This window comes from Nannospalax galili, unplaced genomic scaffold (assembly GCF_000622305.1).
Source record: "Nannospalax galili isolate Female #2095 unplaced genomic scaffold, S.galili_v1.0 scaffold53, whole genome shotgun sequence".
In the NCBI taxonomy this organism is placed as follows: Eukaryota; Metazoa; Chordata; class Mammalia; order Rodentia; family Spalacidae; genus Nannospalax; species Nannospalax galili.
In genome coordinates, this window is record NW_008332852.1 from 282453 (window position 1) to 297511 (window position 15059).

The 15059-nt window shown below is 37.1% G+C and overlaps 1 protein-coding gene across 3 annotated transcripts in view; it reads left to right on the forward strand.

Moving 5' to 3' along the window:
• The window catches only part of Lama2 (laminin subunit alpha 2), a 679163-nt gene that overhangs the window by 188886 nt on the left and 475218 nt on the right, over window positions 1–15059 (forward strand). For all 3 annotated transcript variants that reach the window (XM_008827821.3, XM_029560968.1, XM_029560969.1), the window contains exon 3: window positions 1701–1813. In XM_008827821.3, coding sequence (XP_008826043.1) covers window positions 1701–1813 — 113 coding nt within the window. The remainder of the gene's footprint in view (window positions 1–1700; window positions 1814–15059) is intronic.

Consider the following 15059-nt stretch of genomic DNA (forward strand, 5'->3'; position numbering starts at 1 on the left):
ATATATTACAAGGGGGTTTATTAGGTTGGCATATGCAATCTGGTCAGACTAGTCCAACAACAGCTGTCTGTATACCAGAGAGGCCGAGAACCCAGTAGTTGCTTAGTCCATAAGGCTAGATGTCCCAGTAGCCCCACCCTGGTGTTGAAGACCTGGAGGATTCCTGGAGGGCTATCAGTCCTCAGTGCATGTTGGAATTCTGAAGATGCTGGGTGCTGATATCAGAAAGGAATGTAGAAGCAGTAGCAACAGCTGCGGCAGCAACAGGGTAGATGAACTTGCAAGCGAAATGAGAAGACAATGAGGCAAAAGGCAAAAAAGCATTCTCTCAGATCACCCTTATCTGGGTTGCCACTGGAAGGTACACCTATGTTTAGGGTGGATCTTCCTACTTCAAATAAACTGATTAAGAAAATCCTTCAGGGGTGTGCCCAACATCTTGCCTATCAGTTGACCCTAGATCCATTCAAGGCAACAACAAAGATTAACCATCACACCATTCATTTAAAATTTTTTTCCCCAGAGGGTAAGTTTTGTACAGATTTTTAAGACTGGCACTGCAAAGTATATGCAGGTCAGAATGAACAGGAGGGTGGGAGGGTAGCAGGGAAATTCATACATGTTGCAGACATTATGTAAGCAAATGTGCTGACTTCCAGGAGAGGTGTGAGGGACTTAGACATCCATACTGCCATCCTGAGAACCAAAGTAGGAACAACAGTAACCTCCTCTCCTACCATTGTCATCCCTGCGTGGTCTGTGCTGAGTTAGATGAGGAGAGAGGGAAAAAACCCAGCATTTGTGTAATTTGGAAAAACAGAAGCAAAGGTTTTCAACATGAACCAAAGTATAACAGGGATCTGTAGCAGGGATAACTCTGCTGTTGTGAGTTCAGAGAGATGAGAATCTCAATGCTCTGCAGCTTGGAAGAAAGAATAGAGCCATAGCAAAGGACTGTTGTGCTGGGGGAGCTGTCCACACATCATTTCCTATCTCGATTCCCACAATAGATTTTCTTCTGTCTGGAACAGGGGTGAAGAAAGGCTTGTGTTTAGTTGGTACTTTGGAGATTAGCACAATAGTGTCCTTGCTTGCCATTGTTGTTTGGAGTACTCCACTGGAGTTAGTGATAGCGGGCCAAGGAAATTCTAGATGAGAAGCTGGGAATATCTTGTTTCAGTTTTAAACCATGGTAGAAAGATGATTAAGTTAAAGACTTGCTATAAAAAATCTCATAGGAAGAATGTGTCATCTTTTGTATATTAAAACCATATATGTACTGCATTACTTAAGTCATAGTAATTAACACTATGTCTGAGCAACCAATATTCAGGTGTTCTCCATACAGTAGGGGTTTTGCTTTATTGAATGAGCGACACACTGATTGGATTTGTTACTCTTTTTGTTGCACCTGATTCTTGGGGTGACCTTTGAAGTTGCCCATTTTAGCTGATGGTTAGTGTTAAGAGCCTTCTTCTTTAGCAGTCTAGGCATGCAATCATTCCCACACATTGTATAGTACTGTGAAACTGCAGAGATGCTGTTGAAGACAAGGATTGTTCTCTTTTTAATGTTTATAATCCATAGGAGGATTGTTTTACCTCTCTACTTTTTCTTGACCTTTATTCTTTAAGAAACTGCTATAAACTCATGATATGATTTTTTTTCTCCCCCTTCACATGCTGCTGTGGACTCAATAGAAAGACACCCAATTACAAATGCTATTGACGGCAAGAACACCTGGTGGCAGAGTCCCAGTATCAAGAATGGCATCGAATATCATTATGTGACGATTACATTGGATTTACAGCAGGTAGTGTACCTCTTTTTTTTTTATCATTTTCCATTTTTGAAATTGCACCTTGCATTTGCTATTTGTTTAGTTAGTAATTTTTCAGATGAAGAGATCCAGTTCTTCTCATTATTATTTTCTTGAAATGAGCAAAAGGTTCTATTCATTTCTATAGCCATTTATCAATGCTTGGCAGCCCTTATTTCTAAAGGGCAACTGAAATGGATTCATATGGTTGGTTTAGAAATGAATTAAGAGCTAATTCTGTTTTAACTAGTTTGGAGTAATGAGGAAAATATGAATCAATAAATTTTACATATGAGGAAAATACAACAGTACCATTTTAAATTTTTAAAATAATATTTTGCTACCATTCTGATGATGGTGTGTGAACTTAAAAGGCTCCTGGATAACAAGGCTCTTGGGAAAATTGTCTCTCATTACTGAGAGTTGAGCAAACTGTGACAAGTTGATTCTCAAACTTCGGCCACTAAACAAAGTAATAAGCCTTATATCTTGGTAAAATTTATGTTGGAAGTCTTTGAAATTTGTGTTGCATAAGCCTTGGTTCCATCTATTCTTAATTTTCTTCTACTTATAATATTCAAGGCAGGCTGAGGACACTAATCCAGAATCATCATCACCCTCAAATTTATTCAGGCTCACAAATGGATTTATGATGGAGTCTGAAAAGATGTTCCCATATTTTGTTGTCTCAAATACAAAAGATAATTTCATTGGCTGGAGGTTGAAACAAGAAATCTTAAACAGATAGATTTATATTTAGTCTGTTTTTCTTTCACTCTTTTCCATTGTCATAGAAAGATCATTTAACTGCTCCTTTCTGCACTAGTGTGCACATAGGATAGTAAGAGAATTTGGAGCTGCTACAAGGGGTGGTGTGGATGGTTAATGCAAAAGACTACACAATGCTTTTCATGGAGTGCTATGGCGTGAGAGGAAGAATCAGCCAGGAGGACAGATTGATGACGGATTCAGGAATACAGATTCCTTCTCTCAGGTCTTGGCCTTTTTGGCAAGGGCTGTACACATTCCTGAGCTACAAATGGCTTCTTGCAGCATGAGCAAGCTGGCAGGTCTCAGAGGAGACTCTCCTTTCATCCCATCTGGAGTTCCTCAGCACCTGGGCAACTGGGTGGCAGCAGAACTTCAATGCTTGATCTGAATCATCAACTGGTCTTGATTTATTTCTATCAATTTCAGTGCACATCAGAAGAGGATCAGTCCCGTGTTAGGAATAGTTCCCAAGAAATCTCAGTGCAGCACTGGGATGACTAGGCAAACTACCATCCTGATAGTGGAATCATGCTTTAGATCAGTTAATCTGTGAACAAAGTCCCAGAGAATCTTAGCTTCAAAATGAACTTTCTCTTCTGGATAAAGACAGCTTTGTCCTTTATTGATTCCAGTAGCTCTCCCCTTCAAGTGATCATTGAAAGTCGGCCTTCCCAATCAAGACTGAGTCTGCAGTCCATTGACTCAGGCCATCGCCTGGGACAGGGAATCAATAAATACTGAAGGTTTATTGCTCTCATTTACTCTCCACTTATTCTTTTAGATTGCACACAGAGCAAGAGAGTCAATTATTAATATCACTCATACAAATCACTTAAACTACCCTTTGATCTTGACAATAATATCATTTATCTATTTTCAATGGAGAAGCAATTTTCCTTTGATTTATAGATATATGCTACTATCACAAGTTTTAACTAAATCTTTTATGTTCAATTTGCCTATCATTACATTAGAAAGATAGAATTCACCTAAAAGTCATTTTTTTCCTCGTGAAGGTAGTTATATGTTGCTAAATTAGTCTTGCATCTTCATTCATTGATTCCCATATAGTATCTTCAGAGCTAGGTGGATTTTCTGTTTTTACTTCCAAACAAGTAGTATAATTACCCTTAAGATGAGTTAATATTCTGAGGTGCCTTCTATAGTTCTATCATCATAACAAGCAGCAAAATTCTGTTCATCGTAAAGGTTGAATCAGCTCCAAAGTCTGAATTCACCAATTGGAATTATTATAGAGTCCATATACTCAAATGGTCTTATAGGATGGTGCTCACCCATTTCTGTATTTACTTCTGCCTTTTCCTACTTCCTGAAAAGTAGCCTACTATCTGTGCTTAAAAGAAGATAGGCCTATATAATCTAGAATATAGAGTAAGTAGTCATTTCTACTTGATTCAAAGTTTTAATTTTGTCAATTATTTAATGATATGAAAAGTTAAGCACATTTTATAATTAGTTTTTTTCTTTTAAAATATCCTATTTTTTATGTGTATATGCATGTATGTGTGTGTGTTTGTGCATTTGAGTGCAGGTTCCCACAGAGGACAGAGGAGGGCATCAAATCTTCTGAAGCTGGACTTACAGATGATTGTGTGCTGCCCATTGTGGGTCCTGGGACCACAGTTGGGTTCTCTGCAAGAGCAGAAGGTGCTCTTAACCACTGAGCCATCTCTGCAGCTCCATTTAATCAGATTTTATGAAATAATTCCTCAGACAAGAAAGGGTTGCAAGTTACTCATTTGGTTGCAGACTGTGGAATAACAAACTATGGGAAATATTCATGGTGCTCATTCAGCGACAGAGCAAGGCTGTAGAAAAGCATCTTTAATGCAGTGGTAATCGAGAAAATGTGGATGTCCTTTATTATATCACCTCTTTCTCACAATTATTCCACAAAACAGCTAGTATTATTATTTGCATTTAATAGCTTCTGGAGGGTTAAATTGGAGACATTTAGTTATTTTCCTCAATCATTAGTTTTATATCTTCTTAGGAAACCTGTACTATTGAGTAACTATAGCTTTGTGTGGAGAAGAACTTTAATCCTGGTCACAACTAAGAGCTTCTATTTAATAGGTGAAGAGTGACGAAACTTAGAAAAGTGACTTGCCCTTCTTTAAGAAACTTATCCTAGCAGTGCTGGGTTTGAGCCTGATAGTCTGCATGCATAGTTATAGCTATGCCCATATTTCCTAACAGAATTTTGAAGGGCTTAGCACAAAGAGCTCATGAGAATTTTTCTGATATATTTCCCAAACAAAGCACGGGTCCAAGGAATAACCACATATTTTTCTTCTGACTGTTATAGGCAGAATATTACTATTATCTGTGCTGTTGTAAGACAACTAGTTATATATCTCATTTTCTAGTATACATAATTATGCCTCTAACATGATATAACTTGTCTTTGCACATACATCATGAAGGATTATCAGGTTATTCAGCATCATATGAACTATTCTGAATGGGGAGTAGGAGACAGTGGTGTTGTAATGAATAGGCAAATATCACCCAAGGTCTGCTTGTCATTGATTCAGCAAGAGGCTTGATCATTTATTATTTCTTTGAATTCTGAGGCATGTGAATCTTGGCAAGCACTAGTGATTTTGTTGATGTATTTTTGACTCCTCTGTGAAATATTTTAATAAATTATTATTTTAAATATGAACATAAATCATTAGATTATACTTGATCAATTCAAGTTTAATTTACTAAGGAAGTTCTTCAATATTTTAACATTCAAGATCAACACTAGAAAAAGAAAACAATTTATTCAGAAAAAGTGGCTCCTTATTTTATAAACAGATTGTTTTCAGACATTTATTAGTAAGGGATTGCTAACATTTCCCAGTTCTGTTTACTCACAGCTGATCTTGAGCAAATTATTTAATCATGCTTTGCTTTACCATTGAGATTAGCAGAATAAATATTACAACATTGTGGCAAGAAATATGGAATAATGATTATAGCAATATAACAACTAAATTCCATCTGGCAATCATGGGTATTATTGAGACGTAGAATCAGCATCCGCTTGAATAGAAACTGAACTGTTCTGGTGATGTGTATGCAAAATCCCAATATAACAACAAACAAAAAATACAAAGCAAGTTAGAAGATGAAAATGAGGACTCAGAGATTAACTGGAAGCCCAAAACTTTCTATTTTAGTCATTTTCAGGACGTCATGTGACTATGTCATGATGTCTGATTTCATTTTGTTTTTGCTTGTAAGCCAGTAACTTTTTCATTTCTGCCTTGAATTTTTTCAGGAAGAAAGCTGATTGGTAGATGGTTAAAACATAGAGAAGCAAATTTTAGTAGGCATTAAAAATAATTTTAGCAGTTTTTGTTAGCATGTATGAAGGGACTCCTTCCTAAACAGTTGAGGAATTCTGTGGAGTTAGTTATCTTCATGTTCAGGCATTGCTGCAGCTTAATCATGCAATCACTGAAGATGCATTTATCAAATCAGATTGTCTCACAGCTGTGGAGATCATATGACACATGGGCTTGACCTAAATATTTTGTTCACTGACATTGTAGAGACATATTTAATAAGACAGCTTAGCAATTTTAAATATGAGCTATATTTTTGAAAGGGGTGAAATTAGTATTTCTAGGTACATATCACTTTACTTTGAGGAGCTATGGGAGTAACATAAGAGACATTGTCCTTTTTATTGAATTTTTGTGTAATTCATACAAAGCATCTTAGTCATCTTTATATCCCCCCATCTGATATACCCTCCCATAGTCTCCCACTGGATTTCATGCATTCTGTCATTTATGTTAAGGTCTATTGAGTTAAGTTAGTGTACCTGGATGTCTCTTGGTGCAAGTTCATCCACTGGGATCTAGTCAGCCTATCTAGAGTCACTCCCTTAAAGAAGATCAGGTTCCCCTCACCCAGCAGTAATCAGCTGCCAATAGTTCTTTCACTAAGATTGAAGCCTACTTCCCATTTCCCCAGTTCTATGCTAGGCTTTGACTGTTTGAATTTGCATAGGTCTTGTGCATGCTGATACACCATTGCTGTAGATTCATATGAGAAAGATTCCAGGAGCCAAGACTTTGTTTCCACATGGTCATGCACCACCTCCCCTGGCTCTTTCCACCCCCACTTCCACAATGGTTCCTGAACCCTGGGTGGGTAGAGTTTAATTTAGGAGTCCTGTCCTTGAAGTACATTGAAGTACTTTGTATATTCAAAGTTTTCTTTTTCATCTTAACTTACTAAAAGTGATTAAATTTTGTCTTAAAAGAAGTTGTTCAGAGCATGTGCTGCTGTTATAGGGGATCAGAGTTATGTTTTTTTTAATATTTTTATTTTTTTAATATTATTATTTTTATTTTATGTTTACAAGTGTATTGTCTGTATGTATATGAGTGCACCCATGTCGTGCAATGCTGCAGAGGTCAGAAGAGGGCTTCAGATTCTCGCAGGACTGTTCAGTTCGCAGCACCGTGTGGGTGCTGGGAATTGAACCTGGATCCTTTGCAAGAGCTGTCAGTTCTCTTAACTGATGAGCCATCTCTCCAGCCCCCAGAGTTATGTTTTTAATGACCATGCTTTGTTGGCTCACAACTACCTGTAACTCCAAGGATTTGATGTCCTCTTCTAACCTTTATGGGCACTTGCATAAACATGCACACACCCGCACATAAATACACACATATACACAGGAGCAAAAATAAATCTATCCAAGAAAAATATTGGAAAATTGCAATATCCAAAAATTAAGCAAAACAGCTTTGAACAACTAATAAGATGAAGAATTTAAGAAAACTAAAATATAAATTGTGAGGCATATGTGGAGGGAAAACGTTTCAAAACTCAAGGGATATAGTTCCAAGAGATATCTTTTTTTAAAAAGTATTTTATTATTTTTTATGTGTATGAATGTATTGCCTGTGTGTATGCAAGTGCACCCATGTCATGCAGTGCCCACAGAGGACAGAAGAGGGTGTTGGATTCCCTAGAACTGGAATTACAGGAGATTTTTAGCCACCATGTGGGTGTTGGTTATTGAACCCGGGTCCTCTGCAAGAGCAGCCAGTGCTCTTAACTGATGAGCCATCTCTCCAGCCCCTAGTTCCAAGAGAAATCTTTTTTTTTTAAAGATATTTTATTTATTATTTTTATTTTATGTGTATGTGTGTATTGCCTACATGTAGGTGAGTGCACCCATGCCGTGCAATGCCCATGGAGGACAGAAGAGGTGGTTGGATCCACTGGAACTGGAGTTATATCTTTTTAAAAATGTATTTTATCTATTATTTTTATTTTATTTGTATGAGAGTATTGTCTGCATGTATGCAAGTGTACTCATGTAATGGAATGCCTGCAGAGTCAGAAGAGGACATTGCATCCCCTGGAATTGGAGTTACGGATAGTTGTTAGCAGTTATGTTGGTGTTAGGACCTGAATCTGGGTCCTCTGCAAGAGCAGTCTGTGCTCTTAACCACTGAGTCATCTTTCCAGCCCTCTCCCCCCAGGAGAGAGCTTAAAAGAAATGGAAAAGGAACAAAAATCTCAAAGAATCATCTTAGTTTTTTTCCCCCAGAAACAAACAGAACAAACTAAATCTTGAGCTAATAGAAGTAAGTAAATAATAAAGATCACAGCAGAAATAATGAAATAGAAATGATTAACAAAAAGTAGAATTTTTAAGAAGATAAACGAAATTGGTGGAATTGAGATAGATTACTCAAAAAGAGAAGAAAAGATTTAAATAAAATCAGAAAAAATGATACTACTTTACAATGGGTTCCACACATAAAGAATGGATCCTAGATTATTATGAACAACTATATGCTAATAAATTGGAAAACCTAGGAGAGTTGGTTGGAGCCCTAGACACATATTAAATCCCAAGGTTGAGTCATGAAGAAATAGAAAATCCAGATAATCTGGAAGAATAAGTATATTGACTTACTAATGAAAAGTCTTCCATTGGGACCAACAAGATGGTTCATTTGTTAAAGGTGCTTACCATGAAGCCTGACATCCTGAATTAGATCCCTAGGACGCATATGGTAGAAGGAGAGAACTGACTGTGATCAAATGGAATTTATCGTTGGGATGTAAGGATAATTCAACATATTTAAATCTATACATGTAATATAGTACATTAACAAAATCGGGACAAAATCCTGTGTTTACCTCAGTGATTCAGAAAGCATACTTGACAAAATTTAACCTTCTTTTATGCTAAAATCCTTTAAAAAATTAGATATGAAAGGCTCGACCCTCAATATAGTAAAGGCAGTATAAGATACATCCAAAAGTACCATTGTATGTAATAGTGAGCAGTTGAAAGCATTTCAGCAGCAGCAGGACAAAGATGCTCACTGTTAACACTCCCATTCAGTATAGTGCTAGAAATCCTAACCAGAGCTGTTAGGCAAGAAAAAGAAATAAAACACATCCAAACTGGAAACAAAGTATGTAAATTTTCTCTATTTAAACATAACAAGTTCTTATACATAGAAACAACAAGGGCTTCACCAAAAAAGTTAGAACTACTATAAAAAAAAATTCAAGCCGGGTGTGGTGGCACACACCTTTAATCCTAGCAGAGGCAGAGGCAGGTGGATCTCTGTGAGTTCAAGGCCAGCCTGGTCTACATAGTGAATTCGAGGACAGCTGGAGCTACAGGGAGACCCTGTCTCAAAAAGACCAAAACAAACAAACAAAAAAATCAGTAAGATTGCAAGTTACAAAAGCAACATACAAAAACTCATATACTTTCTATGTACTGTCAATAAACTATCTGAAGAAAAATTGGGAGAACAATCCAGTAAACAATTGCATAAAAAAATGTAAAATAAAATGGTTAGAAAGAAAACTGAGCCAAGAAGTGAAGGATTTCTATCATAAAATCTACAAAACACTGTTGAAAGAAATAGAAGACCAAAACATAGAAAGATGTTTTGTATTTACAGATTAGAGGAATTAATATTGTTAAAATACCTATATCACTCCAAATAATCTACAGATTCAGCATAATCTTTGTTAAAAATCCAATGACACCTTTTTAGCAGAAATAACAAAATCTTAAGGTTTCTGAGGACCACTGAATACATGCATGCGTAGGGTAGATCATGAATAAGCTAAGCAATCCTTAGTAAAGGAAAAAAAAAAGACAGGAGGCTTTACATATCTGATCTCAAAATGCACTGCAAAGCTACAGCAATCAAACTGTGAGAGGCCTGGCAGACAGCTCTGAAGGAATATAGCATATTTACCACTGATTGGCAACAAACAAAGGTGTCAAGAATATACAGAGGAATGAGTCTCTTCTAGGAAAGATGTGAGAAAAAGGGATAGCCGCATGGGGAAGAGTAAAAATCCACACTCTATATACAAAATCCACTCAAAGTGAATTAAAGTCTGAAGTAGAGAAATTACTTGAAGAACCTGTGGGAAGAAATACATGACACTGGTTACATAATACTGTTTACCACTGATACACACATACTGCTTACACAATACTGGTTTCCACTAAAACACACACACACAGAGAGAGAGAGAGAGAGAGAGAGAGAGAGAGAGAAATAACATGGCTCAACTTTTCTGAATTTAATTTTTTTCTTGGCATTAGCTGAATGACTGCTAAATTGAATACAAATCCAAATGCAGTGATCATAATCTACATGTTGAAAATGTTACCTTGTTTAATACAGTATTGGGACCTATGAAAAAATACAGTGTACTCTCCCTCTGTCAAATAAAGCAGCAAGCAACTCCAGTGCCTATTCTATAGAATGCTGCATTCCAGTCCCCCACCCACAGTCTGCTTTCAACATACCAGTCAGAGCAATCTCATCACTACAAACCCAGGTCTAAAATGCACTAAAATCTCTAAGGCTTTCCATCATCCTGGGTTTGAAATCCCCAGTGCCCCACAAGGCCCTATGGGTCCTTTTCCTCAACCTTTTTCATTTCTGTCTTCATGCACTAATCGCCTTTCTGCAGGTTGGCTATGCTTGGCTCCTCTTCTCATTTCTGAGCAAGGCTTTCCCAGACAGCTGTACTTAAAATGGCAGCCCCTTCTCTGCTTTATTTGTCTTCATAAAATATATCATCCGTTAACTTGCTGTTTATGTTTGACAATTTATATTGAATGCTGTTCATATCCTTATTAAAAGAAAATTTCATGAAGGTAGAGATTTTCAAAATTTATAATTAACTTTTAAATGTTACATAAGACAAAACCAATTCATATACCAACATGGATGGGGGAAATTTCATGGATTTGAACCTCCAGATGAAGAGCTACAATCAATGGATGCTGAGGGAAACAGAATCAGTTTTCTCCAGGGATGAGCTCCCTGGGAAGTTAGCTAATCCCAGTGGTCAGCTCTAAACACTTGCATACATGAGAATCACCAAACAAATTCAGTACAATACATACATAGACACACATACACACACACACGTGTATGTATATATACATACATATATATGTATATATATGTATGTAACAATAATCTGAGATGAGGCCAAGAAATTAGAAGTTAGGGAGATATGGGAACAGTTGGGGGGGGAGCCTGGGAGGGAGGAAACAATGCAAATATAATACCTCTGTATGAAATTCTCAAAAAAAAAAAAGACTTAGAAATGTTAGTTATGGGGACTAGAGAAATGGCTCAGTGGTTAAGAGCACTGGCTGTTCTTGCAGAGGACCCGGGTTCAATTCCCAGTGCCCATATAGCAGCTAACAACCATCTGTAACTCCAGCTCTGACCTCTGCAGGCATTTCACGACATGGGTGCAACCTACCTACATACAAGCAATACACTCATACACATAAAATTAAAATAACTAAATAAAAATAAAATAAATAAATGTTAACTATGAAGCCTAGAAAATAACAATGAAAATTTCTATATAATAAGGTGAAAATGCCAGGTTGTATGTAAACTATAATAAGCAAAATGAAATTCTGTGCACAAGAAACAGAAGGAAATCTGAATGGTAGAAACAGGTTTGAATATAAAGTAAATGACAATTTTTTTTTCTTTTGAACTTGACAGGAAAGACTAAATGAAGGACGATACAGTCATTCCAGATAACTCTGTAAGCACCCAACATTTATATTTGGAAGAACATTTAATGCACAAGAAAGTGGTTAACACGTTTTAAAATATTGCACATATTCATGCCCCAATTTTGTATACATATGAATGGCTACAGTAAAACGTCTTGGAAAAAAAATAAGAAAATAAAACTGTACGCATGAATGGGGTACCACGTGATGTTTCAGTTGTTATATGTAAGGAAATCAAAAGTAGGAAGGAGATGAAGGGAAACCGGTCTTCAACAGAACAAACAGATTTATTAGAGAAGAAAACGGAGAGAGCAGCCCTCTTCTCCACGGCCTGCCGAAGGAGGTGAGAACTTCCTCCAAGCACAGGCTCTGGAGGAGAGACACCCTCCCTTACAGACTCACTATTTCTATTTTTTATTTTTCTTTTTGAGGACGGGGAAGAGGTTTGGGGCTGAGGTTGTGTCATCTCAGGCAGGTGCAAGGTGGGTTCCCCCATTACAAGGAGGGTCAGTCATGCAGTCCTGTGATTGGGATTGAGACACAGCAGAGGAACCAGTCAGAGGGTGCCTTCCCAGGGCGATGTGTTAGACGACAGCCTTCTAAGGGAAAGCTGCCGGGGAATGGTAAATATGCGAGAAGCACTTAAGACCTAAGAATTCTCCTTCATTATGGTTTTTTTTTTTTAAGAATTTATTGATTTTCTGTGTGTTCCTGTACCTGTGATGTATGCATATGCAAGACATGTGTGCATTGCCTGAAGGGGTCAGAAGAAGGCAATGAATCCCCTGGAACTGGAGTTACAGGCAGTTGTGAGCCGTCATGTGGAGCTGGGAACCCAGCACAGGTCCTCTGGAAGAGCAGCAATGTTCTTAACCAGTGAGCCATTTCTCCAAGTCCCTGTTGTTAGCTTTTCATTATCATGTTCTAAGCACTGAGAATAATGCTAGCAGGTAGGAAGCCCTCAGTACATTTTTCATAAGTAAGTGTGTGAATACATAATGTAAAAATGTCAACATTGTCTAAGTAGTTTTCTCAATCTAGGAATTAAAAGAAATATTAAATAATCTCATTGCACTTCTTATGATAAATTTAGCACGTTGTGTTTTCAGTTTTGAAATTTCTTGCTTCAAGTCTTAGAACAGCGTGGTTTGTCCAGGCTGCTGTGACAGAATCCATAAATAAAGTGGCTTACAAACACCAGAAATTTGTTATTTGCAATCCTGGATGTTGGGGGTATGGTTCCCAGATGAGAAGCAGATTGCTTTTACAGAGAGGGCCTCCTTCCTGGTTCACAGACACTGTCCTCCTGTGCATCTTCACGTGGAGAAGGAATAGATGTCCTCCCCCTTCCAAGGGTCCATCAATGAGGGCTGTCCTCATGACCTTGTCACCTCCCAAAGGCCTCATCTTGGGATTAGATCTTCAATTTATGAAGTTGTGGAGGGATGCAAACATTTGGTTTACAAAAAGTATGAAGTAAATATCTCAGCAACCCTCTTTCCAAACATTTTCTAACCTTCTGTCACCTTGTCACTGCCTGTGTGACTTTACCATATTTATAGTATTATTTGAAAAAAGTTTCAATTATGTCAACGCTTCTTTTGTAGTAGAGAAGTCAGAAACCTACAGGACTTTTCTTTTTGTGCTTTGTTTTGCAATTGCTTGGCCTTTTATCGTGTCCTAATGGGAAAACCATTAGGTGTGAGAACAGGGAGGAAAAGACCATCATGAGATTACTGCAATCTTATTTAAATAAGATTAAATAAGAATATAAGCGTATAACATGTTTTAATTAACAATGCAGATAGATTTAAGTCCAGCATCATCATGAAAGACTAAACGTTTGGAAACATAGATCCCGGTTCAGCACAACTGACTGTCCAGGGAAATGCTTCTTGGAGTAACTGGCTAAATTAGATTATTTTTTTTTTAAGCAGGAATAATAGAACAAAGGGTGTGGGGAAAAGATCTGTTAAGTTATTTTTATTTTTTTTATTTTTTGGTCTTTTTTAGACAGGGTCTCCCTGTAGCCCCAACTGTCCTGGAACTCACTATGTAGACCAGACTGGCCTTGAATTCACAGAGATCTGCCTGCTGCTGCCTCCGAGTGCTGGGATCTGTTAAAATTTTAAATCATACTAATTTTGTCATGGGAATCCTGAGTAGGACTTCCCAAAATAGACTGACTGAGGGCAATTTTCACAGCTGTCTGGGAGCTTCTACACAAAAAATAACTTCATTTCATCCCTTTTCTGTAATATTGTATATTTTCTCATATTATTCTTAGAATTTATGCTCTTACTTATATATTATTATTGTACTTATACATGCATATCTTAGACTTCCAAATTTATATCATTTTCCACATGCTACATATATTTAAAACATGTATCTATAGGTGTATGTGTTTTTTCTTTCCTAAATATAACTACATATTTAAGGTATAAGATAGACTATGCATTAAAACATAAATAAGGTATGATTCAACATTACTTCTCTGTAAAATAGAAGAAGCTAAGGAGGACCAGGATAGGCTAGGGAGATAAAAGAGAAGGTCTATCCCTCTCCTTGCCTGTCATTTCTGGGTTAGTCTTTCCCCATTTGCTAGGTTCTTCCATTGTTATGCTCTCCAATTTGCTCACATGTGAAGTGGAGCTAATAGTAGAACCTCCTTATTAAGAGGATTAGTACAAGGATGAAGTGATGTAATGTGGACAGAGGTCTCACATACTGCTGCATGCATATTTGATACTCAGTAAAGAATACTTCTTGTCTTCTACACTGAAAATATGTTGAACAGAGAATAAATATGCTAGTTGTGATGGTTATAATATAGAAAAACCAAACAAAAGTTGGGGTAAGTTCAAAATTGTTATTAATCCTGACATTATAATAGGTTGAACAATAGCACCATGGTAACACATTTTATATCACAAGAAAAAAAATTATTTGATATATTTTAATTGTCTATGATAAATTTACATAGGGAAGACCTGAAATGTAGGAATTTGTCATTGAAATTCTTTCATAACCCCATCTGTGCTATTTTGCTGTTGTAACCTTCAGATTATTTAAAGTTTTAATCAAGAAGTAACTTTCTTTGTTACTATTATTCTAGTTGTATAAATACTTTTCATGGATGACTCTACTTTGCCTTATTTTGTTGTCAGTTAAGAGTATACTTTGAGGGGCTGGAGAGATGGCTCAGTGGTTAAAAGCACTGACTGCTTTTGCAGAGGACCCGGGTTCAATTCCCGGCACCCACATGGCAGCTATAAACTGTCCGTAACTCCAGTTCTAGGGGAATCTGAAGCCCTCTTCTGACCTATGCAGCATTGCATTACATGGGTGCACTCACATACATGCAGGCAACACACTCATACACATAAAATA